The sequence below is a fragment of the Ahaetulla prasina genome, chromosome 6, assembly GCF_028640845.1.
Source record: "Ahaetulla prasina isolate Xishuangbanna chromosome 6, ASM2864084v1, whole genome shotgun sequence".
In the NCBI taxonomy this organism is placed as follows: Eukaryota; Metazoa; Chordata; class Lepidosauria; order Squamata; family Colubridae; genus Ahaetulla; species Ahaetulla prasina.
The window spans coordinates 64,692,208-64,716,238 of record NC_080544.1 but is presented as its reverse complement, the minus strand read 5'-3'; the positions used below and the strand labels follow the sequence as shown (position 1 = coordinate 64,716,238).

General features: G+C 35.5%; 1 protein-coding gene across 4 annotated transcripts in view; it reads left to right on the top strand.

Annotated features, from left to right (window-relative positions):
- Nucleotides 1-24,031, top strand: part of DGKD (diacylglycerol kinase delta) — an 83,620-nt gene that overhangs the window by 59,047 nt on the left and 542 nt on the right. For all 4 annotated transcript variants that reach the window (XM_058189198.1, XM_058189199.1, XM_058189200.1 and 1 more), the window contains 21 exons: nucleotides 244-406; nucleotides 1,544-1,652; nucleotides 2,725-2,864; nucleotides 5,629-5,713; nucleotides 6,332-6,426; nucleotides 6,517-6,616; nucleotides 6,709-6,982; nucleotides 11,408-11,569; nucleotides 13,454-13,582; nucleotides 14,186-14,282; nucleotides 16,189-16,299; nucleotides 16,455-16,551; nucleotides 17,549-17,656; nucleotides 18,057-18,170; nucleotides 18,512-18,646; nucleotides 18,903-19,054; nucleotides 19,158-19,269; nucleotides 19,372-19,464; nucleotides 20,755-20,874; nucleotides 21,089-21,203; nucleotides 23,020-23,150. In XM_058189198.1, the coding sequence (XP_058045181.1) occupies nucleotides 244-406; nucleotides 1,544-1,652; nucleotides 2,725-2,864; nucleotides 5,629-5,713; nucleotides 6,332-6,426; nucleotides 6,517-6,616; nucleotides 6,709-6,982; nucleotides 11,408-11,569; nucleotides 13,454-13,582; nucleotides 14,186-14,282; nucleotides 16,189-16,299; nucleotides 16,455-16,551; nucleotides 17,549-17,656; nucleotides 18,057-18,170; nucleotides 18,512-18,646; nucleotides 18,903-19,054; nucleotides 19,158-19,269; nucleotides 19,372-19,464; nucleotides 20,755-20,874; nucleotides 21,089-21,203; nucleotides 23,020-23,150 (2,642 nt within the window). The remainder of the gene's footprint in view (nucleotides 1-243; nucleotides 407-1,543; nucleotides 1,653-2,724; nucleotides 2,865-5,628; nucleotides 5,714-6,331; nucleotides 6,427-6,516; nucleotides 6,617-6,708; nucleotides 6,983-11,407; nucleotides 11,570-13,453; nucleotides 13,583-14,185; nucleotides 14,283-16,188; nucleotides 16,300-16,454; nucleotides 16,552-17,548; nucleotides 17,657-18,056; nucleotides 18,171-18,511; nucleotides 18,647-18,902; nucleotides 19,055-19,157; nucleotides 19,270-19,371; nucleotides 19,465-20,754; nucleotides 20,875-21,088; nucleotides 21,204-23,019; nucleotides 23,151-24,031) is intronic.

Here is a 24,031-nt window from a genome sequence, read left to right as displayed (position 1 = left end):
ATGGGATGGAAGAAATAGAATATTCTGGCTATCTGGACCCTTTTAAAAGATTTGCACTGCAACATTTCATTGCAAATCGCATCTGCTTTACTTCTGTTTCAAACTAATAACTTGTAAAATAATTTTTAAAAGTCAATTTGTTTTATTTTTTAGGTGAGGCCATAATGGTAAAACAAGAGTTATAATAAATCTTCTGTAAATGTTTAATGATTAATCTTCCTTAATCATTGTTTTTTCCTCCAGGTTTTTGGAAAGCCACTTGTCCCCCTTCTTGTACAAGCCCTTTGTTGGTCTTTGTCAACTCAAAAAGTGGAGACAACCAGGGTGTAAAGTTCCTACGAAGATTCAAACAGCTGTTAAATCCTGCGCAAGTCTTTGATCTTATGAATGGAGGACCTCATCTTGGGTAGGCAAATTGTATTCTAGTTTTGAAAATTAACCATTCTTATTTTGTGCTCAGAATAACCAATTTGGAACAGTTTCAAACATTGGTTTTGGTGTGGGCATATAGCTAAAGTGCATATGTTTGATCTGGAGATGGAGTTGTGTTAACAGACCAAAGTTTTCATCAGTGGAGGAGCAGAAAAATATTAGGACTATTGAGTGATGGCACATAGTTCAGAAGAAATAGGAAAAAGCAATTGCTGGGAAATTGAGGGGTTTGAATTGGTAGGTGAGAAAAGGAGAATAAATGGGTGCTGGCTAAGAGTTAATAATGAGGATTGGGAAGGGACAGTGGAAGAGAAGAAAGGGTAAGTGCAACAGCATTGCCTTATTCTGTTACAGCAACCTTCCAGATTTTTTATTGGTACTTCTGCCAAATCACAATCTTTCTAAAATGGTTTGACTGAACTTCTGAAATACAACATGTTTGTTTCAGACTCAAAACAAAACTTTTTGTTTTGCCCACATTTATATTGAGCTTACTTTTATATATCAAAATTCGTTTGTAAGAAATATTGCACTGTCATTATTATTTAGGTTATTTTGGTGAGTATATTTTATCAATAAGTATGGACAATGTTAAACATGAATGCAGTCTTCTCAGAACTGTTGTCATTTCCTTATATTTAATTGTTTTAATTGATGTTTATTTTTTGAATAAGAATTATTTCATATGCATGAAGGTACTTTAGATAATTGCAAATTATTTATCCAGCCTAGTACCATAACAATTGCCACTGACAGCCTTTAATTTGACATCTGCTTGCAAAGCAAGTGCTCATTCATTGAGCAGTTGTCCAATGTATATTTATTCCATTCACATCTAGCATAAAAATAATAACTTATCCTTTACAAGGCTCCATAATATCATTTGTGTATTGAAATGCACAAAACTGGTTTTTTAGACATATCCACTTAATAAAGAACTATACTTTGTGTTCATTGTATGACCCTGTAACTCAGAATTTATTCAGATTAATTAAAAATCCAATAAATGCTTTCATTATTCCTGTGCAGAAAATGCATACAGTGGATTTTAATTCCTAGCAGTTTCAAATTTGAATAATATCTTTAATGGTATTTTTTTCCCCCTGTTCAGTTTACGTTTATTTCAGAAATTCGACACTTTCCGAATTCTGGTGTGTGGTGGGGATGGAAGCGTTGGATGGGTTCTCTCTGAAATTGATAGCCTCAGTCTCCATAAACAGGTGCCTTTCTAATCCCAGAGTGTTTATCCCTATGTGAAAAAGGATAAATCCCCCCAAAGGACAAACATTTATGCTAAAATGTTGTGAAAAATAATGAAGTGTGGAAATTTTATATGGCAAATATGGGGTTTTCCATTTTAATGTGAGTTGCAGCAATTTGTTCATTAATTTATGTGGGACTTAGTGATAAAATCATAAGCCCTTGAAAATCCAAAGGTACTCTCCTATAAAACTAGCAATTTATACAGAGTTGGTCACCATAAGGAACTTTTTAGATCATTGCAATTCCCAACCCTTAGTCACACTTTCATGATAAAATTGGGAAGCCCCATGTTGTTAATTAACTGTGCATAAACAGCCTGGCAAATGGAATTCTGCCCTGACATATTTGAAAGGATTCCTGGGCTGCTATTTCATTAGCTATTTTCTTAGAAGATACTGCTAATTAAGCACAATTATTTATTGTATCAAAATAGCAACAGCATCATAGCAGTAAAACTAAAATGTTAAACTTTGGCCAGAGATTAAACACATTGTTAACATCATCTGTAATTAAAATTAATTAACCATCCACCCCTACAGTATTTAAGAAATAGCAGCTTTGTTCTGGTTGTTGCCAGGCCTGTAAAAAAGGAAAGCAAAAACTTTAAATACTTAGAAAAGTTTTAAAATAAAAGTTATATAACAATGCATTCATGCAATCCCAAATTACATTGAGGATTGAAGAGATGATGAAAAAGACTTCATCTTTTTCAATAAGCCCTTTTGAACAAATCTGTTAAAAGAATGATGCAGAAAAAATATTTTAATAAATACTATATGTGTAAAGGGAGTGCACAAATTAGATATTCACTGAGGAACCTCCAGTTGGCAAAAAATAAAAGGGAGAACATGCAAAAATGTGGATATGGTATGAATGACACATTAACCTTTTTATCAGGTAATTTTATTTCATGCATCTTTATGCATTAATGAAATTAGAAAGAGTTTCTTCAGTGTTTCTCTTTTGTGACTGTTTTCAGTGAAGCTCTTTTGGTTATGCCATGTTTTCTTTTTCCTTTCCTATATGTAGTGTCAGTTGGGTGTCTTGCCTTTAGGTACTGGCAACGACCTTGCACGTGTGCTAGGCTGGGGATCTGCTTGTGATGATGATACTCAACTTCCTCAAATATTGGAAAAGCTGGAAAGGGCCAGTACCAAAATGCTTGATAGGTAAATGACATTATATATTGCCATTCACTATCTGAAGTTAACATCAAAAAAGATCAGCCACTTTAGAAGACCTAAACATCCTTTAAGTTGATATAAAAGGCCTAGAGGTATAGTTTTTTATATGCAAACTTGAAGATCTTTCTTTATTACCTGATGGAATCTGATTTCCATCATGGTTGGTATTTGTGCATTATGTTTAGATGTCTTAAATTTTACAAGTGTCTTAACAAAGCTTGATTACGTTTAGGTCAGTTGCATTGTTGCAGTCCTGAAAATGGCTATTTAAGTAAAAGCTTTTATATTCCAAGCTAAAAAAGTATATGTCTGCCTTTTACAAATTGGCAGAATCTGTTCAAGTTTAATACTGGAAGGGGTATTTTTAAAGAAAGTATTAATCTAATTTGTTTGATTTATAATTTTAATGTACAGTATCTGATTTACTTGGGTATTATAAATGGTAATATTCAGAATAGTAAAGTCTGAAAATTTTATCAGGATATATATCTTGGTCTGTAACAATATTAGTCACATTCTACTTAATAATTATGCATTAAATGTCAAACTAAGAAAAATTAACTCTGTTTTTAGTGTGGTATTTAAAATTTTATGATTTCTGTAGCAGTCAATCAGTGGTGGGTTGCTACCGGTTCTTACCGGTTCTCAAGAACTGCTGGCAAAAATCTGGCCAAGTTCGCAGAACCGGTAATGATGCCCAGCTGGCCACGCCCCCGAACCAGTTCCCTTGGCCGAAGAGGTTGTAAAAACAAAAGGTTTTAAAAGGCTCCTCTGGCGATCCCCGCTGAATTTCCTCATCACCAAAACCTTAAAAAACATGTTTTCTACAAGCTCTTAAGGCGAAGCGCTTGAAGAAAAAAATCCTTTTAAGAGGTTCTGGGCTGCCATGAGGCAAGCCTCATGGGATCGTCAGAGGAGCTTTTTAAAATCTTTTTTTCCTCTGGTGATCCCAGATGAGTTTCCTGATCATCACAGGCTTTTAAAATCACTTTTTTACAACCTCTTACAACAGTCCCCACCCATGCCCACCCAATCGCCCCCTCCCCCACTTACCTAATTACTGCTCCTTTCGGGCTGCAAAGCCATTCTTTCCTTTGGCTTCTGCAATCAGTTGCATCAGCTGGCAACTGAATCTGCCTGCCTATAATCCATCTCATCGGTAAGCAACTCAATCTGCCTCGATTGGGTAAGTAAACTATTAAAAAATAGTTAATTGGGGTTTTTAAAGGAGTTGGGTTTTTAGATAGCAATTAAAAGTTAAGGAAGTTTTAAATTTAGCCGCTTTTATTTAAAACGGGTCTCCAACCTTAGTAACTTTAAGGCTTGTGGACTTAAACTCCCAGAGTTTAACTAGGTTGGAGACCTCTGATCTAAAAAATACAAATAAAATAAAATAATAAAATAAAATATTTGTGTAGCTTTCTGAGATTTGGTGTGTTTCTGTAGTAACTACACAAACACACAAAATCTCACAAAGCTGTATGTGGTATTTTGTGTGTGTGTGTGTGTGTGTGAGTCAGTTGTGTTGTGTTGTGTGTGTGTAAAGTGTGAAAGTTGGATTTTGAGCTTTTTGTTGCTGTGTGAAGTTCCTGCTTGTTGCAGGGGGCATTTTGGGTGAGGTGCAACTGCTTTTACATTGTGTGTGTCAGTTGTGTTGTGTTGTGTGTGTGTGTGTAAAGTGTGAAAGTTGGTTTTTGGTACCTCTTATTGTTTTGTATACTTTGTTTGTTATTTTTATTATTTATTTTTATTGGCCACGCCCACCAGTCACATGACTGCCAAGACACTCTCACCCAGTCACATGACCATCAAGCCACGCCCAGTGTCACATGACCATCAAGCCACGCCCACAAAATAAGCCACGCCCACAGAACCGGTAGTAAAAAAATTAGAACCCACCCCTGCAGTCAATACTTGTGTAATTATGTACTATGTAATTATGAATAACATCTCTTGTGTATTCAGAATTTCTTAAGAATAGTAGGAATTGCTTTGGGTAAATATTACTGTCATCTTTTGCTAATAATTTAAGGCCATTTTACTGAATGTAGGGAAAATGAACTTCAGTGCTTACTTTGCATGAATATAATGCATGTGTATTTATTATAATAATAATAATAATAATAATAATAATAATAATAATAATAATAATAATAATAATAATAATAATAATAATAATTTAATTTTTATACCGCCCTTCTCCCGAAGGACTCAGGGCGGTTAACAGCCAGATAAAAATACAATACAATATACAATAAAACCCATTTAAAAAACTTATTCAACATTGGCCAAATTAAAACTATAAAAACATAATATAAAACCCCATTTAAAATCCAATTTAAAACCCATGTTATGCCAGTCCTGCTCGGAAGAATAAATACGTCTTCAGCTTGTGGCGAAAGGCCCGGAGGTCAGGAAGTTGATGGAGTCCAGGAGGAAGCTCATTCCAGAGGGTAGGTGCCCCCACAGAGAAGGCCCTCCCCCTAGGGGTTGGCAGCCAACATTGTTTGGCTGACAGCACCCTGAGGAGACCCTCTCTATGGGTGCGCACCGGTCGGTGGGAGGCATATGTATGTTATCTAAATGTAGGTATACATATATGTGCCTGTGAATATTCATGCTTACTGATTGTGAATTCACACATATTTGATCAGTTTAAAAGATAAAAATCAGCTGTATCTGCTATGCATTTTTAATAGTAAACAGAATCTGATTTGTAATAATTTGTGTAATAAATCTTTTTTACTAGGTGGAGCATTATGGTATATGAAACAAAACTCCCTCGTCAAACATCAGCTACTACAGTTCTTGAAGATTTCAGTGAAAGTTCTGAGGTAGGTAATTATTAAACAGGAGAAAGTGTAAAGGAAGAAAATTAAGCTGGAAAACTGAGTTAATAAAATAAAGAAAAAATTCAAATAAGCATTAAAATATATAATTTTTAGAGCACTAAAGAGGTGAAAAGTATTCACAGAGGTTCAATCAAAACCATTGAACAAAGATTTGAAGTTTAAAATAGGAGAAGGTAAAGATATAAAGGAGGGGTGTCAAACTCACAACTTACAGGCCTTGATGTGTCATACACTTACCACGCCCACCCTCATTTTAGCAAAGGAGGGAAAGTCATGTTACGTCACATGACGACAATGTGATGCCACGGGTTTGACACCTCTGATCTAAAGGTCACATGTTCCCCATTCTTGTTTTACTGCAGTCATTTCCCTTGTCTGAATACGCTGTAACTTTTATTTTAATTTTTTTAAAAAATATCTATAACCTGCCCCCATCAGAAAAGATGCTTTTCTATCACATTATCTTATCTTGTGTAATGTTCCCCATAGAATAAATTGAAATCATGACTTCATGTTTATTGAGCATGTATAAATTGTTCTAATTTTGTGCTTTGCATTATTGGCAGAAATAATACAATTTTCTCTGTCTACTTTCACAAGGTACAACAGATACTTTTCTATGAAGACTCTGTGGCTGCTCATTTATCCAAAATTTTGACATCTGACCAACACTCAGTAGTCATCTCATCAGCCAAGTAGGTATTAAGAAGAAAGCTTATCTAATAGAAGCTAGATGTTGTGAATGAGAACTGATTATTACTGTATATTTCTTCTGCCTTCTTTAGGGTGCTCTGTGAGACTGTGAAAGATTTTGTAGCTCGAGTAGGAAAGGCATATGAAAGAGCACCAGAAAGTTCAGAGGAGTCAGAAGTGATGGCCAGAAAGGTATTTGGGGAAAACAATTCAGTTTCTTTCTCTCATATACACATAGACCCATGCTATACAATTACTGTACACATTTTTCTTTCTATTTGTAGTGCTCTGTTTTGAAAGAGAAGCTGGACTCACTTTTGAAGACACTGAATGAAGAATCTCAAGCTTCATCATCTTTGCCAAACCCACCTCCCACCATTGCAGAAGAAACAGAAGATGGTGATGGTTCTGGTATTACTTGTGATACTTCTACTGAACTGTCAGCAGGGTCATCCTGTATTGCTCGTACTCAGATATTTAGACCACGTGAACAATTAATGTTGAGAGCCAACAGTCTAAAAAAAGCCATTCGTCAAATTATTGAGCATGCAGAAAAAGGTAATTCAGCCACTGCCTGAAAGAACTATCTCCCTTTATTATCTTTCTATAGACTTGGGTTTTAAGGGCTGTATTCTTACAATAGAAGTGCTGTGTTCTTAAAATTATATTATTCTACAGCAGCTAATTAACTATCCATCTAATGTCACATTGTACAACGTAGACCAAAGCTTCATATCTTCATATTTACCAATTCTTTTTTTTAAACGAGTTTTTATGGATTTTTTAATTTACCCCTACATACATACATGGTTTATGAACAGAATATTGGCCATGTCATATCTTATACAATTCAATATATTCAAATCTATTTTACTTATTTACAATTTTTGCCAAAATATTCTTTTTTATAATTTTTATTCATATCCTAATATTTCCTTGCTCATTTCACTAAGTCACATCTTCTTTCACCCTCAAGTTCTAATTTCTCCATTTTTATTAGTATTCATTCTCTTTCATTATTTTTTTAACTGTTTCAATTTTTATCCTGATATATTCAAATATATTCGGAGTTGCCTTTCTTCCATTTCATCTTTTCCTTTTCACAGCAATCCTTTCTTCTCCTCTTCACTCCTCTTCTTCCCTTCTTTAATCCTAGCTACTTTCTTCTCTCTTCTCCTACTCCTTCTCTACTTCCCCTTCCTTTCTCCCCCTCCTCCCTACTTCCTCCCTATCTAACCTTCTCTCCTACTCTTATTTCCCCTACCTTTCCTCCTCTCCTCTTCCCTTTCTTCTTTCTGTCTCCCTCCTTCTCCCTTTCCATCTCTCTCCTTCTTATCTCTCTCCATTGCTGTATTTATTTTCATTTCAATATTTCTGGTGTAGAGGGAACCCCAATTTTCTCATTTATTGAGTATATTTCTCAAACCTCCCCTCATATATTTTAATTATTAACATTATCTTCATCTTACTCCATTTGTATCTTATAATCAATTAATAAACCTTCCACCTCTTATTTTCTTAGAGTTTTTGTTCACAATTCAATAATTATTATTCTCTTCCAATAGTGTACATCATTTACTAATATTTCAATTTTATTTCCTTTTACATCTTAATTTCAATCATTTTCACTTAGAAGCCATACTATCTTTCACATTTCATCTGCTGGACTATTTATTATTTTTTTAAAAACAATGTACTTCTTTTTTACCTTCTTTTCAATTTTATATCTTAACTTCAATTAATTTTTCCATTTTTTATATATTTAAAATTTATTTCCTTACCATCAACTATAATTCTCTCTCATTCCATGCATTCTTAGTCACAAAAAGAAAAAGAATATATATATCCCATTATATCTTCCACATTTCATTTACTTCTCCATTTTAGATTAAAAAATGTATTCCTTCTTTTTTATTCCCTTCATTCACTTCATTTCAACTTTTTTACTACCCTTTTACAATAATCTATATATTTCTTCTAATTTCCATCATTCCTAAAAATTTCTACCACTATTTTAATTTCTTTTCTACTATTTTTCTCCTCCTTTTAACCATTTTTTTTTTAAACGAGTTTTATGGATTTTTAATTTACCCTACATACATACATGGTTTATGAACAGAATATTGGCCATATCATATCTTATACAATTCAATATATTCAAATATATTTTACTTATTTACAATTTTGCCAAAATATTCTTTTTCATAATTTTATTCATATCCTAATATTTCCTTGCTCATTTCACTAAGTCACATCTTCTTTCACCCTCAAGTTCTAATTTCTCCATTTTTATTAGTATTCATTCTCTTTCATTATTTTTTTAACTGTTTCAATTTTTATCCTGATATATTCAAATATATTCGGAGTTGCCTTTCTTCCATTTCATCTTTTCCTTTTCACAGCAATCCTTTCTTCTCCTCTTCACTCCTCTTCTTCCCTTCTTTAATCCTAGCTACTTTCTTCTCTCTTCTCCTACTCCTTCTCTACTTCCCCTTCCTTTCTCCCCCTCCTCCCTACTTCCTCCCTATCTAACCTTCTCTCCTACTCTTATTCCCCCGACCTTTCCTCCTCTCCTCTTCCCTTTCTTCTTTCTCTCTCCCTTCTTCTCCCTTTCCATCTCTCTCCTTCTTCTTATCTCTCTCCATTGCTGTATTTATTTTCATTTCAATATTTCTGGTGTCCAAGCAACCCTGATTTTCTCATTTATTGAGTATATTTCTCAAATGTCCCCTCATATATTTTAGTTATTAACATTGTCTTCATCTTATTCGATTTGTAACTTACAATCAATTAATACAACCTTCCATTTCTTATTTTCTTAGAGTTTTTTTTCACAATTCAATAATTATTATTCTCTTCCAATATTATACATCATTTATCAACGTTTCAATTTTATTTCCTTTTATCTCTTAATAACAATCATTTTCACTTATAAACCATACTATCTTTCACATTCCATCTGCTGGACTATTTATTATTATTATTTTTAAAACAATGTATTTCTTCTTTTTTACCTTCTTTACAATTTTATATCTTAACTTCAATTAATCTTTCCATTCTTTTATATATTTGAAATTTATTTCCTTACCATCAACTATAATTCCATGCATTCTCAGACACAAAAATGAAAACATATATCTCATTATATCTTCCACATTTCATTTACTTCTCCATTTTACATTAAACAATATATTTCTTGTTCTTTACCCCCTTCATTCACTTCATTTCAATCTTTTTTTGTTACCCTTTTACAATATTTCTTCTAATTTCCAGCATTCCTAAGAATTTCTACCACTATTTTAATTTCTTTTCTACTATTTTTCTCCTCCTTTTAACCATTTTTTTTCAGTCTCTCCAAAATCCCATCTCTTAATATTTTTCTCCCTTTCTCCTGTTCTTTTATCTTCTTCTTTCTCTCTTTCTTATATCTTCTTTTCCACCTCCTTTCTCTAGCTTTTACTCTTTTAATTAACCCCCCTCAATTTTTCTCCATTTCCTCTTCTTCTCTTTATTCTGTCACTGCTAATCCCAGTGTAATCGTCTATTTTTTTCACTCTTTTAATTTTTTCCCTCAATCTTTTCTTTTTTCCCTTTCTTTTTTAAGGTATTCTTCCCCCTCTCCATTTCTGTTCTTTCACTATCAATCCCAATATGATCATCTGTATTTTTATCCTCACTCATTTCTTTTTCAATATTATATTTTTGTTCCTCTTGTTTCCTCATAATTTCTTCATAATTTCTTTTTTTATTTTTAAGCCACAGCTCTGCTTGTTTATTTCCTTTAAAGGATTCTCACACAATTTGAAGCATCTCCCATAGTTCCTCATATTCATCCTCCCAACTCTCCATATTTTCAATATAAGGAGAAAGGCTTTTTAAATTTATTTATTTTAACTTATGTATAGTCCAAATTGAAGTCCAAAATATTGTCTCTTCCCTCCCCGCCCCTTTTTTTTCCTTTTTCTATTTCCAAATGCAAGCCAGTTCAGTTGGGTTTTTTTTCTAGGTCGTCCTGGTTCCAATCTTGATCTTTCCAGTCTTTTGAAGCTATGCCACAGCTGTTTAAACAAGTACTCCTTCAGTATTTCTCTTTCTCTTGGTAGCCCAAACAATGCAATGTTATTTTTTCCCTCTCCAGCAATGTTTCTCTCCAATCCACAACTCCCAGCAAAAAAATGTCACTCGTTAATCCACAAAAACAGTTCCTTTGTCTTCCTCTATTTAAATCCTTTTGTGAGCAAAAGATGCTTTCTCTCTGTTTTCTTCTCCTTTTAATATTTATATTTTCTTACAAAACCAATTTTAAATCCAGATGGAACGTTATTTCTTTTAGGGCTTTTGTCTTATAGATCCTTTTTGATGTTTGTTTCCTCTCACTTTAAGTTTTTGCGTGCCAATTAGCTGCTAACTTCAAGCTGGAAAATTTTTGAGCTTTAAAAGTTTCTTTTTTCCTTCTTACCTGCGAGTTGGCCAATACTCTGTTCTGGTCTCCACTCCTGCTCAATCTTCTTGTGTGGCCATCCCGACTTTGGCAGCTCCTAATGGCTGCCTTTCCTTGTCGTTGGGTCGAAGGCTGGGTGCCGGTGCTGCAGGGAATTCGCAACTTCCCTGTTCGCGCCGGCCGGTGCCTTCTTTCTTAGCTGACCCTAAAGGACAGCTATGGTCCATTGTGGACCCCCAAATTGCCTGGAATTTTGACGCTCTTCCCGGAGCTCCTGGGGTTCGCGTCGTCTCATCACGACGCTGGCCATGCCTCCCATATTTACCAGTTCTTTTACCAAAAAATAATAAGCAACCAGATCTTTCTTTTAGGGAGTTTTGTTAAAAGCAAATGATAAAAGCAAGATAACTAGTGATTTGAGCATTCTCCCATCTGATAAAGCTAACTTGAGTTACTACCTTGATGAAAATATTTTGCTTGGCTAGTTCCCTTAGTACAGCATGAGCAAAGATACCTGACTCTGTTTCTGTTTTACTTTGTAGCTGTTGATGAACAGAATGCTCAAACCCAAGAACAGACAAGCTTTCTTCTGGGCTTTTCCACCCCTGAAGAAGGAAAGGATCTAAGGAATGAGAACAAAATAGATTTACAGTCTTCACACATTGGCAACTATGGATTTCCAAAAGGGAGAAGCCATCGGAAAGGTAAACCTCTTCTGTAGACCAGGTTATTTATCTCCAGTTTTCTTAGAAGCATCTTTCCAGAACCTACTTGACATACATCATAAATCATTTTTTCAAGTGCTATATGATCTCTGTTGGATGGTCAGATGAATGATTATAAAAGTTTAACTCTAATAGATTTTTTTTTGTTTTAATAGAACAAAAGAGCTACAGAAAAGGGAACTCTTCCAAAGGAATAGAGGTTAGATCTTCAGGATCTGAGCTCTGTTTCTGCAGCCTGCCAGAGGAGTTCTCCTTCCCTCAGATAGTAAAGAGCCCTTTCACTCTTGAAGGGCTGCCTGAAGCTGGAGGTGTGATTTCAGCTCCATAATTTTCTCCCAGCAGGTAGTCCTTTCTCTTTCAAAGATGTGCCTGTCAGGAGGGACTCACAATTCTACAGTACAGTGGCAGCAGCTTGCACCCTTCCCTGTTGACTTCCTAATTAACTTTCTGGAGAAGCTAGCAGAGAATATTACAAGTGGCAGTCACATGATCACAGGGCACTTGGCAACCGGCCATAAATGCAAACAGGTTGCTAAGCTGTCAGATTGCAAACTTGACTGCTGGGATGGTGGTATTGCAACATTTTTCAATGGCCAAAGGTATTTTACAGAACATGAAACCCCCATTCTATGGCCTTCATAATTTCAGACTGTTGTTAAACGAATGGTTGTAAGTGAAGAGGTACATGTACTTCAGTATATTCAATATTAAAGCATTTTGCTCTGTTCTGTTAAGTCAAATTTAAGTATACTTCTCCTTCAGTTGCAATATTTAATTTTTTCTGCTTAGCTCTAATGTTCAACCTTCATATTACCATCTTAAGAGCCATGGTGGTGCAGTAGTTACAATTGCAGTATTGCAGGCTAATTCTGCTGAATGCTAGAGTTCAGCAGTTTGATTCTCACCAGCTCAAAGGTGTTTGTTTTTTTTTATTTGCATTTATATCCTGCCCTTCTCCGAAGACTCAGGGCAGCTTACACTATGTCAAGCAATAGTCTTCATCCATTTGTATATTATATACAAAGTCAACTTATTGCCCCCAACAATCTGGGTCCTCATTTTACCTACCTTATAAAGGATGGAAGGCTGAGTCAACCTTGGGCCTGGTGGGACTTGAACCTGCACTAATTGCAAGCAGCTGCTGTTAATAACAGACTGTCTTAGCAGTCTGAGCCACCAGAGCTCAAAGTTGAGTCAGCCTTCCATTCTTCCGAAGTTGGCATAACGAGGACCCAGATTGTTGGGGGCAATATGCTGACTCTAAACTTCTTAGAGAGGGCTGTAAAACACTGAAGCGATATATAAGTCTAAGTGCTATTACTATTGTAGGTCTTTTTAAAATAATTTAAAATGAAAGCATAGGAAGGATTCTTACCATTGATTTCAAAATCTTATTTCAAACCTCTGGTGGCTCAACGGACTAAGCAGTCTGTTATTAACACAGCTGCTTGCAATTACTGCAAGTTCAAGTCCCACCAGGCCCAAGGTTGACTCAGCCTTCCATCCTTTATAAGGTAGGTAAAATGAGGACCCAGATTGTTGGGGGCAATAAAAGTTGACTTTGTATATAATATACAAATGGATGAGGACTATTGCTTAACACAATGTAAGCCACCCTGAGTCTTCGGAGAAGGGCGGGATATAAATTCAAATTAAAAAAAACATTTAAAAAAATCCCTTTTGGATTTGTTTGTAACTTTCCAAAATCAAACTTCTAATTATCCTTTTGCTGTTTACTCAAAAAGAAAAGAATATCTGGTGAGGATTCATAGTAAACTAGATGTCTCTCAAGGAGCCTGGACAGCATTGCAGCAGAGATTGATAGAATGCTGTAGTTTCTAAAGTCTTTTTTATATTTCTCAGTAATCAAGTCTCCTTGTGAAAGACTAATAAATAAAGGAAGTATATCAGTAGGAAGCTCTGCCTCTCTTCCTCCACAAGCAGGAAACCGGGACAGCTTGCCAATGTTGAATGCAAAGATCATCTACCCACGTGAGTTCAATAGCACTCTTTCCATCTAATCAAAATAGGATTGCATGATTATATAAATGAATGTTTTTCCATTGTATTTCACATTGTTTCAGACAGTCATTGGTGATCACATAAATCAAGTAACCTTAATCACTTTAGGTCCAGAAAATGTATCAGCCTTTATAGTTGTTTTGCATACATTTAAAAATTCATCCTTGTTAAATACAGATATAATTAATATCATATGTGCTATGTTTTAAATTAGGACAACATTTTAAAACAGTGAAACAAACTTTGCTTTCAAAGATATATGGAAATCATTCACAGTTTTCTATTGAATGATATAGGGAAAACACAGGAAAAAGCGTTGGAATCTCTTTATGTGTACTGAAAATGTGCTTGAATCTCTTTCTATGTAGGACTAGTACTAAACTTAGTTTTTTTTATTAAAAAATCAAGTTCTGTTTCTTCATTACCTTTCAACAATAGTAGAAACGTGAGATGATGCCTTATACTTAGAAATAATGTCTTGTTGATTTTGCAGCTAAACTTAATTTGTAAATCTGCTTTGTTCTGCCACACTTCTTGTATAATATTTCCTGTAATTTCTGCATTCTATTGCAGATATCCGTGCTGGGACATCTGGCTCTCTACCAGGAGGTTCTGTCATCAGCCGTTTATTGATCAATGCAGATCCATTTAACCCTGAGCCAGAAAACCTGTGAGTGTTTAAATAGGAATAAAGGAAAATAGATCTTCTCATTTCTCACTATATAAGTTAAAATAAAGATGTTATATATTTAATATTTCTTACTAGCTGGAGTGCAAAGAAGGCTGAAAATATCTTTAAATAATGTACGTAGCCATTACAACATTCAGGTTGAGCACACTGAGCTCAGAAAAAGAATAGTAAGGAGTAAGCGAAAGAAATTAGAAGATGAAGTTAAGCTAGAGGTTGTAGTCTACATCAGGGGTCCCCAATCTTTTGGACCTCAGGGACCACCAAGTTCATAATTTTAAATCCCGCGGACCACTAATATGAATCCAGCACGCCGCTTGCTGAAGCGCCTGGACTCCCAGTGACGGGATGGGGTCCTTCAGGCATTGTCCCTCCTCTCTCTCTCTCTTTCTCCCCCCTCCAACTCTTATTCTCTTATTCTCTCTTTCCCTCTCTCTTTCTCTCTCTCCCACTCTTTCTCTCTCTTTCTCTCTCCCCCTCTCTCTCCCACTCATTCTCTCTCTTTCACTCTTTCTCATTCTCTCTCCCCCCCTTTCTTCCCCTCTCTTTCTCTCTCTTTCTCCCCCACTCTTTCTCTCTCATTCTGATTCTTTCTCATTCTGATTCGCTCTCATTCTCTCTCTCTCTCTCTCTCTGATTCTCTCTCTCATTCTTTGCGCGTCCCTTTCAGAGTCAGGCAGCTTTGAGAAAGAGCTGCAAAGAGAGCACCCCCCCCCCGGGCGGCATCCCTGGGGAGGCAGGCAAGCCGGGCGGTGGAGCAGCCTTTGAGTTTTCCCTCTGGCTGAGTAAGGAGCCTAGAGACTCTGGGAGAAGGAGGAGGAGGAGGCGGGCAGAAGTGGGGGGGGGGCGGAGTGCTCTGGAGAAACAAGGCACACCGGGAAGGATTCTCTCATTCTCTCTCTCTCTTATTCTCTCTCTCTCTTATTCTCTCGTATTCTCTTTCTTTGCCTCATTCTCTCTCATTCTGATTCTCCTTCATTCTCTCTTACTCTGATTCTATCTCATTCTGTCTCTGTCTCTCTCTCTCACACACACACACACATTCTCTTTCTCATTTTCTCTCTTTCATTCTGTCTCTTTTTCTCTATTTCATTTTGCGCGGCATCAGCATTCTACCTCGGTATATTTGCCCAGCCAGTGGAGCAAAGCAGCTCTCGTCTCCTGCCACTTGGGACTTGGAGCTGTAAACAGCGTCTGATCAGGGGAGCAGCCAGATTTTGCTCTCTATTGAGGATGCCAGACTGGCCGCCTGCAAGCTCTCGTCTCTTGAGAAGCCCGGCCAAAGTTTCCTGTGCCGCTTCAGTGAGCACTCCTCGAGAGACGAGAGCTTGCAGGGGGCCGATCTGGCGTCCGCAATAGAGAGCAAAATCCGGCTGCTTCCTGGACCAGTCGCCATTTACAGCTCTGAGTCCCAAGCGGCAGGAGACGATGGCTGCTTTGCGCCACTGGCTGGGCAAATATACCGAGGTGGAATGCTGATGCTGTGCAAGTGCAAGTAGTTCTTCACTCCCACAGCTTCCAGCCATCACAATCGCTGCTTCAGCCCGCTTGCGCCACAGCTCCTCCACCAGGGTGCACCGGCAAAAATATGAAGATTTCTCCACGGACCACCACTGGTCTACACTACCATTGTTCACTATATTTCTCTTTATGATTTAATTCTTGGCCAACCATGTTTCTGATATCTCCAAGAACTAATTCATACATTGTTGTTTATTCAGCTTTTACTTTGTTTTTAGTTCTGTTGCTTATTTATTCAATGGAAGTCATATTTGTGTGTGTTTGTGTAGGATGCCACCCAGTGTTGCAAAGGAATAGAAAATAGAGAGGATGCTACACTATTCCATCACATTAAAACAATTTGTTTATGATATAATTCATCTTGCAGTGATTGCTACATAGAGAAATGTGTCATGAATAATTATTTTGGAATTGGCTTGGATGCAAAAATTTCTTTGGATTTCAACAACAAGCGTGATGAACATCCAGAGAAATGCAGGTACTGCAATCTATTTTAGATTGTTTTAATCTTTTTCCCTATTAACTGAAAAGATAAATCTACACTCCCTTTAATACTTATTATTGTATAAGTAGTGGTAACATTTTTGTGATAAGTTTGATATATTTAATTTTACTTTTATTTTCCATTATCAGAAGTCGTACAAAAAATATGATGTGGTACGGAGTTCTTGGGACAAAGGAATTGCTACACAGAACTTACAAAAATTTAGAACAGAAGGTTTTGTTAGAGGTAATGTATTTAAAATAGCCCTAGCCTTTTGAACAATTATTGGAAGTGAACAGTTGAACTTTTTGATTGTGCACTATGGTTTATGATTTTCATGTTATAAGACATCTTTTAAACATAATTGAGTGCCTAAAAATTGCAAATAGTTTTCTGTTAACTATTAAAATTTTGCAAAACATGCCTGTGTGAAAGGACTACCTTTCCTGAAACAGCTATAAAGCTACAAAGCTCAGCATAGCTGTTTTAGAGGTCTTCCCAGGCTGTATGGACAATATTTCCACTGAGATTGCTGGTTAAACGGAGTAGCTGTACAGATAAATTGAAACAATCTGAGAAAGACTCCAAAACTGCCAGCCTGAAACTACTGGAGGTCTCAGCTGCCTCAGTGCTTTGAGGAAATGCATTTTGACACTTCGTGAAGTGGTCTTTGAATGTTCTGCACCACCTAACTTTTTGCTCTATTTCACTGATACTTACTGATACAAATACCAAATTGCTGAATTTGCTGAGCATTACAAATCATTTTAATGCAAAATTATGTTAAATGAAATCACCCTGTTAAAATTGATGGACCTGTTCACATTATTAAAAATGTACTGGATCTTTAATTCATTTTCATGTATCCATAATAGAAGTTATTTAGAATTAACTTTAGAATTTTTAAGAAAGATCGCAGTGAATTCCCCTTCATTATTTTATTTTGATAGATGAAGAGGTAACTTTCAGATTCTTGTTTAAGCAAATGCTAATGTCTACACAGGGACCAGCTCATTGGTGAGAAATATTAAGATATTTCTTTAAAAATTCTAATTATAAATATTTTCCTTTCATCAGCAATGATAGCATGTAGAATGTGTAGAAATGAATTTTGGGGAAATTACTTTCCCAAATTAATTCTGAGCAGTTGCCTATGTTCTCTAGCATTTCAAAGGTGATTTACTAATCAAGACTATGAAACTGTGATTAAAATTTTACATAAAATTGGCTTTATATCGTATAGTGTGATGGGCGTCCAATCCCTTTGCCCAGTCTTCAAGGAATTGCTGTCCTTAACATTCCCAGCTATGCAGGGGGCACAAACTTCTGGGGAGGAACTAAAGAAGATGATGTAAGTATTTCTCACTTTTTCAACTTTTGTTGACATTTTTTGAAAAAAATACTGAAACAAAGTACTTTTCCACTCGTTTCCATCTTTTCATAATTTTGTGAACTCATAAGAATATTCTTGTCATTTCTATGGTTTAAATTTTTTTTTGACTAGCAGTAAGATGAAGTCAAAAGTGGCGACATGAAAAATAAAATCTGCTTCTTTTGCATTTGTCATTTTTTATTTTACTTTAAGAATGAAGAATATATTATTTTGTTCCATTTTTTGTAGAATTACAATACACGTATGCTTTTTAAAGTACATGTCTGTATATTGCTTCTTGTTTGTTATGAGGAGGAGCAAAAGGAATCCATTATAGTTGAAGCAACTATAATTTGTTTAATTCTCTTTGTTACTGTAGACATTTACAGCTCCTTCTTTTGATGATAAGATCCTAGAAGTGGTTGCAGTATTTGGAAGTATGCAGATGGCTGTCTCTCGTGTAATTAATCTTCAGCATCATCGGATAGCCCAGGTGTTTACTAGGTTTATTTTTATCCATAAGATGGGTTCCTTTGAGAGGACTATAGAAAATTGAGTATAAAAGTTAAACCTGACAGTTCTATGTTAAAGGTTCAAGGATTATAAAAATAGTAATCAATGAAGTTCAACATAGGCTGGTTTCTAAATAATGCTCTATTTTAGCTGGATCTTAGAAATTCCTACAGTTACTATGAGCAGTAATACCATTTTTGGGGAAATCTTTTATTTATATTGAACATATAAAATATAGTTGGGATAGCATAACGCAGACATTGTTTTGTAAGTTGCTTTTACAATTTTAGGATGATATTAACACTAGAATATTTTTTTTAGTGCCGAACTGTGAAGATTGCAATCCTGGGAGATGAGGGAGTCCCAGTGCAAGTTGATGGAGAGGCTTGGATTCAGCCCCCAGGATATATATGGATTGTTCATAAAAACAGGACACAAACATTAACCAGAGACAGGGTAAGAGAATCCACTTAAGAGGAATACGTGTTAGATGTCCCACTTCACTTTGTGAATTTCCTTATCCAGTGCCAAGAAATTTATACCATCAATAGTAGCGGCTTCAGGAAAATAACTCCATCTCAATCTCCAAACATAACCAAAGATTTAGATGTAATTTTTAGTATATAAACTTTATAAGGAAAAAAACTATATATATACCGTACACACATGTATACAAAAACAAATGGCCTCTTGTCCCTTCCTCTTCCCCTAGGCATTTGAGAATACCCTAAAGTCTTGGGAAGACAAACAAAAGTGTGAGCTGCCCAGACCTCCCTCTTTCACACTGCATCCTGAGATTATATCTGAGGAAGAATCAACTCATATTAATCAGTTTTGCAGGGCAGCTGGAGCTCTGATTCACAGGTAAGGCCCTTTCCTGTCACCAGTAGAGAAGGTAGTACCAGAATTAGACATCCTAGAAAGTTTGTTCTTTACATTTCACCTATTCTCTTATTTTTTTCTACAGCATTCGAGAAATAGCCCAGGCATTCCAGGATATGGAACAAGAACTTGCCCATGCTGTCAATGCTAGCTCCAAATCTATGGACAAAGTGTATGCAAAATCCAAGTCTACAGAGGTACTACTTTGTAATTTCCATTTGTATAACACATTTTGACTATGTTATATTGTCCTATTGGGTTTGTAGCTTCCAGTTCTTATACATACAATCTTTCTATAGGGCCTGAATTGCAACCTTGTAGTAGAAATGGTAAATAATGTGAAAGCCTTGCACAATGAAACAGAACTACTTCTGGCTGGAAAAATGGCCCTGGTAAGAAATAAATAGCATGAAATATTTATGTTTGGTTGTGTTATTTATCTTATTTGTCCTCACTAAGAATAATTTGCTTCATTATTGAAGTACATGACTGGCCTTTAACACTGGACAACATTTATCACTCTCCCCTCTGTAAATACTAGGTTCATTAGTCTGACGTTGGCTGGTCATTCCTCATAAAGTTAATGGTTAAAAGGTGGGTGAATGAGTACCTGTCTGATCTGTCCTTGAATCCGCTCCCTTGCTCTTCTTCTTATTTCCATTTATAAATTCTGTATGCCACAAAAGATCACTTGACATTATAAAGTCCATTTTGGCCTCTTTCATTGAAATGTTTGCACTTGCGACATAGTTCCAGGAATTGTTCACAATTGAAAGTCGAGCATAAACCCTGCCAACAGACTGGAAGGAAACAATGTTACAGGAACTACAGACAGTATTTCTAGCATAAGATCACCTATCACTTTGTAAACATACTATAAACAATCTGTTTATAATTGGCCAGAGGCTTTGAAAAGGTGATTGAGCTATTCTTTATACTTACTCACACCTTAGCTTTTAGATGTTTTAATTTTTATACCAAATGTTACTGAATTTTTCTCAATACATGTTCAAACATGTTAAGTGAATTCAGAAAAGGAAACTCAGCTGTAGAGAAGGATCGTTTAATATTAATTTTCACAAGATTCATTATAAATTCTGCATTAGCAAAATCTTCTTTAAAATCAAAGTTAAATAATTAAATAATGTAAGGTCTAACTTGTTACAAAGCTCATAATGCTCGCCTTTTAAATTTAATGAAATTAGTTAATTAGTAGATGCAAAACTGATGCAAAGCAAAGAACAAAAGGATTTCTGTATTAATAGCTATATTAAGATTTGTTTTTCATTTGCCTGAAGTATGATTTGTGCAGAGTATAGTTATTTGTCCATAGATTAAAAGTTTAAGAGCAAAAGGTAATGTATGTAGCATGGTATTGCTGTGGAGAAAGCAAGGATGGTTTATAAGGGTAGGAAGGTATGAAGTGTTGCATTGAATGGTTGGGTAAGTAATTTTATTATGGGCAAAGACCAGCTTTTCTTTTCTTACACCTTTGTTGTTGTTGTTTTTGCCATATTGTTTCTATGCCATGTTTTCTGAACATTGGAGTAGAATATTTAAGCAATAAAAAAGAAAAAAGCATGATATTAATGTACTTTATGGTAGTTCTGTTACAGGTTAGACAAGTCTCTGTTCAGATTATATCTCTTAACTGTGTCTTCACATTTTCATTTCTGATGTAGCAGTTGGATCCTCCGCAGAAAGAACAGCTCCAAGCTGCATTGACAGATATGGACTTTCACATAAGGAAACTAGCAGATATTCCATGGTTGTGGCAGCTCATGGAGCCCAGTGATGAAGAGGTAACTTGTTAGAGGGAGTATTTAGGGCTATGCCTGTTGAAAGATGGTGTTCTTGGAGTGTTTTAGAGCCCCAATGGGAGAACAGCACAATGGAAGTGGTTGATTGAGTAACAACAGATTCCAGAGTCTGATAAAATGAATGAACACTGGGGCTGGGGGGCATCCTATATAAATTGACAGTCTACAAAAATATTGTGGTTTCTCTTTTCTATAGAACCAAATGCTGGATTATTCTAAACGCAACCGAAGTGGCAAATTTCGTCTGGTGAAATTTAAAAAGGATAAAAACAACAAAAATAAGGAAACAAGCAGTAGCTTGGGATTGCCGGGTACCATCTGCTTTTGCATTTCCTCTTTGCCTTTCTTCACATCCCTATATATCCAAATGTGCCCATGCATTTAAGTTGCATTTCCACAAGAAATAATGCCTCTCTTCTGAGTCCCTAAATATGCCATACTTTTCTGCTGTATGTCTTCTTTTCCTTTATATTAAAACACATTTTACTTTGCTGGAGCAGATTACTGTATTTGTAGTTGTATCATACTTACTAGATTGAATAAAGTACAAAATCGAAAAACACACTATAAATAGAATTTAGGATTTTGAAATACTGGACATTTTTGGATGGTCAGAGAAGTTTATTGGAAATTTGGAAATTTAAAAAACTGAACTGATTGTTGAGCCCAAGCCTGCATAACTCCAAATTTCCCCTTCTAATGTTTCCAGATTTGGCTATTGATTTTCTCTCGTTGATTCTCTACCAGGCTTTAATCAAGTCTTACATCTTATTGCCCCAGGATTCTGCATCTTCATTGGTGCATCCTGAGTTTTAATTTTCATTGTTAGTATGATATTAAAAAAAACACCTTTTCAAATCAAAGTTGAAATGGAATCAGGGTAATTTTTTCCCAATTATAATATTTGATTTGTTGGCTTATATCTCTCAGCGTTCTATGGAGCTAATGATATCATTTATCTTCCCACTGGTTTTCTGACATTTCAGTCTTCTCTCTTTTGCCTTCAGCTTTTTAGATTCTCATATTCTCTCTCTTATTTAGAGGCTAGTAGAAAGGCTGGATAGCTGGCTGTTTTTGTCCAGACATTTTTTTTTCCTAAACCACAAAAATAGCATCCATATAGATACGTTGAATTTCTTGGCAGATGCAAGAGATTTCTTGGTAGAGCTGCATGCAATAAGACTTAGTTCACAATATCTGTTTCCTTTATAAAAGGAACTAAAAAGACCATTAATTCTTGTTTCATCTATTCATGAGCCATTACTTTATATTAAAGAAAATTTACTGATTGGATTTAAACCTTTATTAAACTGTGATAGAAGAGTCTAAATCCAAGATGTGTTATAACTAAGCATTTTACCAAGATTTCACAGGTTTTTATTTCTTGGTTAATAACAAATCTAAAGAAATGAAGGAATCTAATAATTTCTTCTTTAATCCAATTTCAGACTCATGGTTATTATAACACATCTATTTGAACATGGGTTTTCTCTGTCAGAGGCTATCTAAGGATGAGTCTCAAACTCTTTTAGAACTGATTTCCAAAATGTACTATATGGAAAAAGTCATCTCCAGACACTATGTGTATAACAAGATCTGGAACATAGGCTTGTAGAATTTTCATACAGCAAAGAACGTTCATTGTATCAGGATTAACCAAATATGTTTGGGCTAAAAATTTAGGACACACATTTTAAAAGGTAGAATTTTATATTGTGTCAATGTTGGTCTGTTTTGATGAAAAAAGGAAACTTGGATAAACAAATCCCCAACATTTTGCATCAATTTTTTTCCTGAATAAATTTTATTAACATAGGTAGACACTTCTTAGTATTGCAGACATCCAAACTTAGTATTTGCTTTTGAGTAAAAACATGTGGCCCTGATTTGGAAGTGCAAACTACTTCCTTGATCTCAGTATTATCTAGCCTCCATTTAAGATAATGTCTCTAAACTTTTTAGCTTTTCCTTATTTTGGAATCAGTGAACTATTCTTTCTAAGATATGTTAGTACTGTTTTGCCTTTCACTTTCGTGCTTCTTTGATCTTTGCTGCTGATCATCTTTTTCACTACCTTTCCTCTGGGCTTTGGGGTACTCAATGTCCCTGCTTTTCCATCTCTGACAGTTCACCTCTGGGGAACGGAGGAGGTTGCAGCCTGGCTTGAACATCTCAGTCTTTGTGAGTATAAAGATATATTCATCCGGCATGACGTCCGGGGTTCTGAGCTCCTGCATCTGGAACGGAGAGATCTCAAGGTATTTTCACAAAAAACTCATCAAAATAGCCATATGCATTTACATGGCAGCCTCTACTGACTGTGCTCGGAGCTGGTCTGCATAGGTGGCTTTAGACAGAGTAATTTATTTGATTTTAGGTTAGAAAAGAAGAGGTTCTTGGTAAAATACCCACACCAAACCTTAGGGTATAGAATATACCTGAAATTCAGCATTACTGCATCTCCTAGAATCAACTGCTATTGCTTGAAATATACTATTCCTGTATAATTCCTTGATAAAATATATATTGTTATTAAGTAGTAGCCATAGTTTAATTATTGCTATGAGGAAATGTATGCTATTCTAGCCAGAATATAGTTTTAGGCTAGTGCAAGACAAATTAATTTTGGTTCTATGCAGAGTTCAACTTCACTAATAATAGGATTCAGGCAAGTACAACTGTCAATATGACTGTCCCATCAGTTCTGGATGAATTCACAATTTGTGGACAATGAATACTATCATAAAATTCTCTCGTAAATTTATGCTTCTTATTACCATCAAGCAGTGGCAGCAAAGCTACAATTCTAGCAGGAAATCAAAACTAGATCCAAGTATAGAATGGTCGGGAGAAAGGGAAAATAACAGAAGGGGAATAGACAAGAGATAGAAAATAAATCCATTGGCAGGTAATTTTAGGAATAGCTATTCAACTCAGATGGCAAGAAATCTAGGAAGAAGCAGTTCAAATCATTCAAAGAAACTCTGCCTTAATGAACTCATTATAAATGATGATTGGAAATTTATTTTGCAATTTATGAGATTATGTATCCTTGGATTAGCATTAAAATACTTTACTGAGTCTGTGTAGTTCTGCTTTGACTTTGACTATTTGTGTAGAGTTTGACACTAAGTAAACA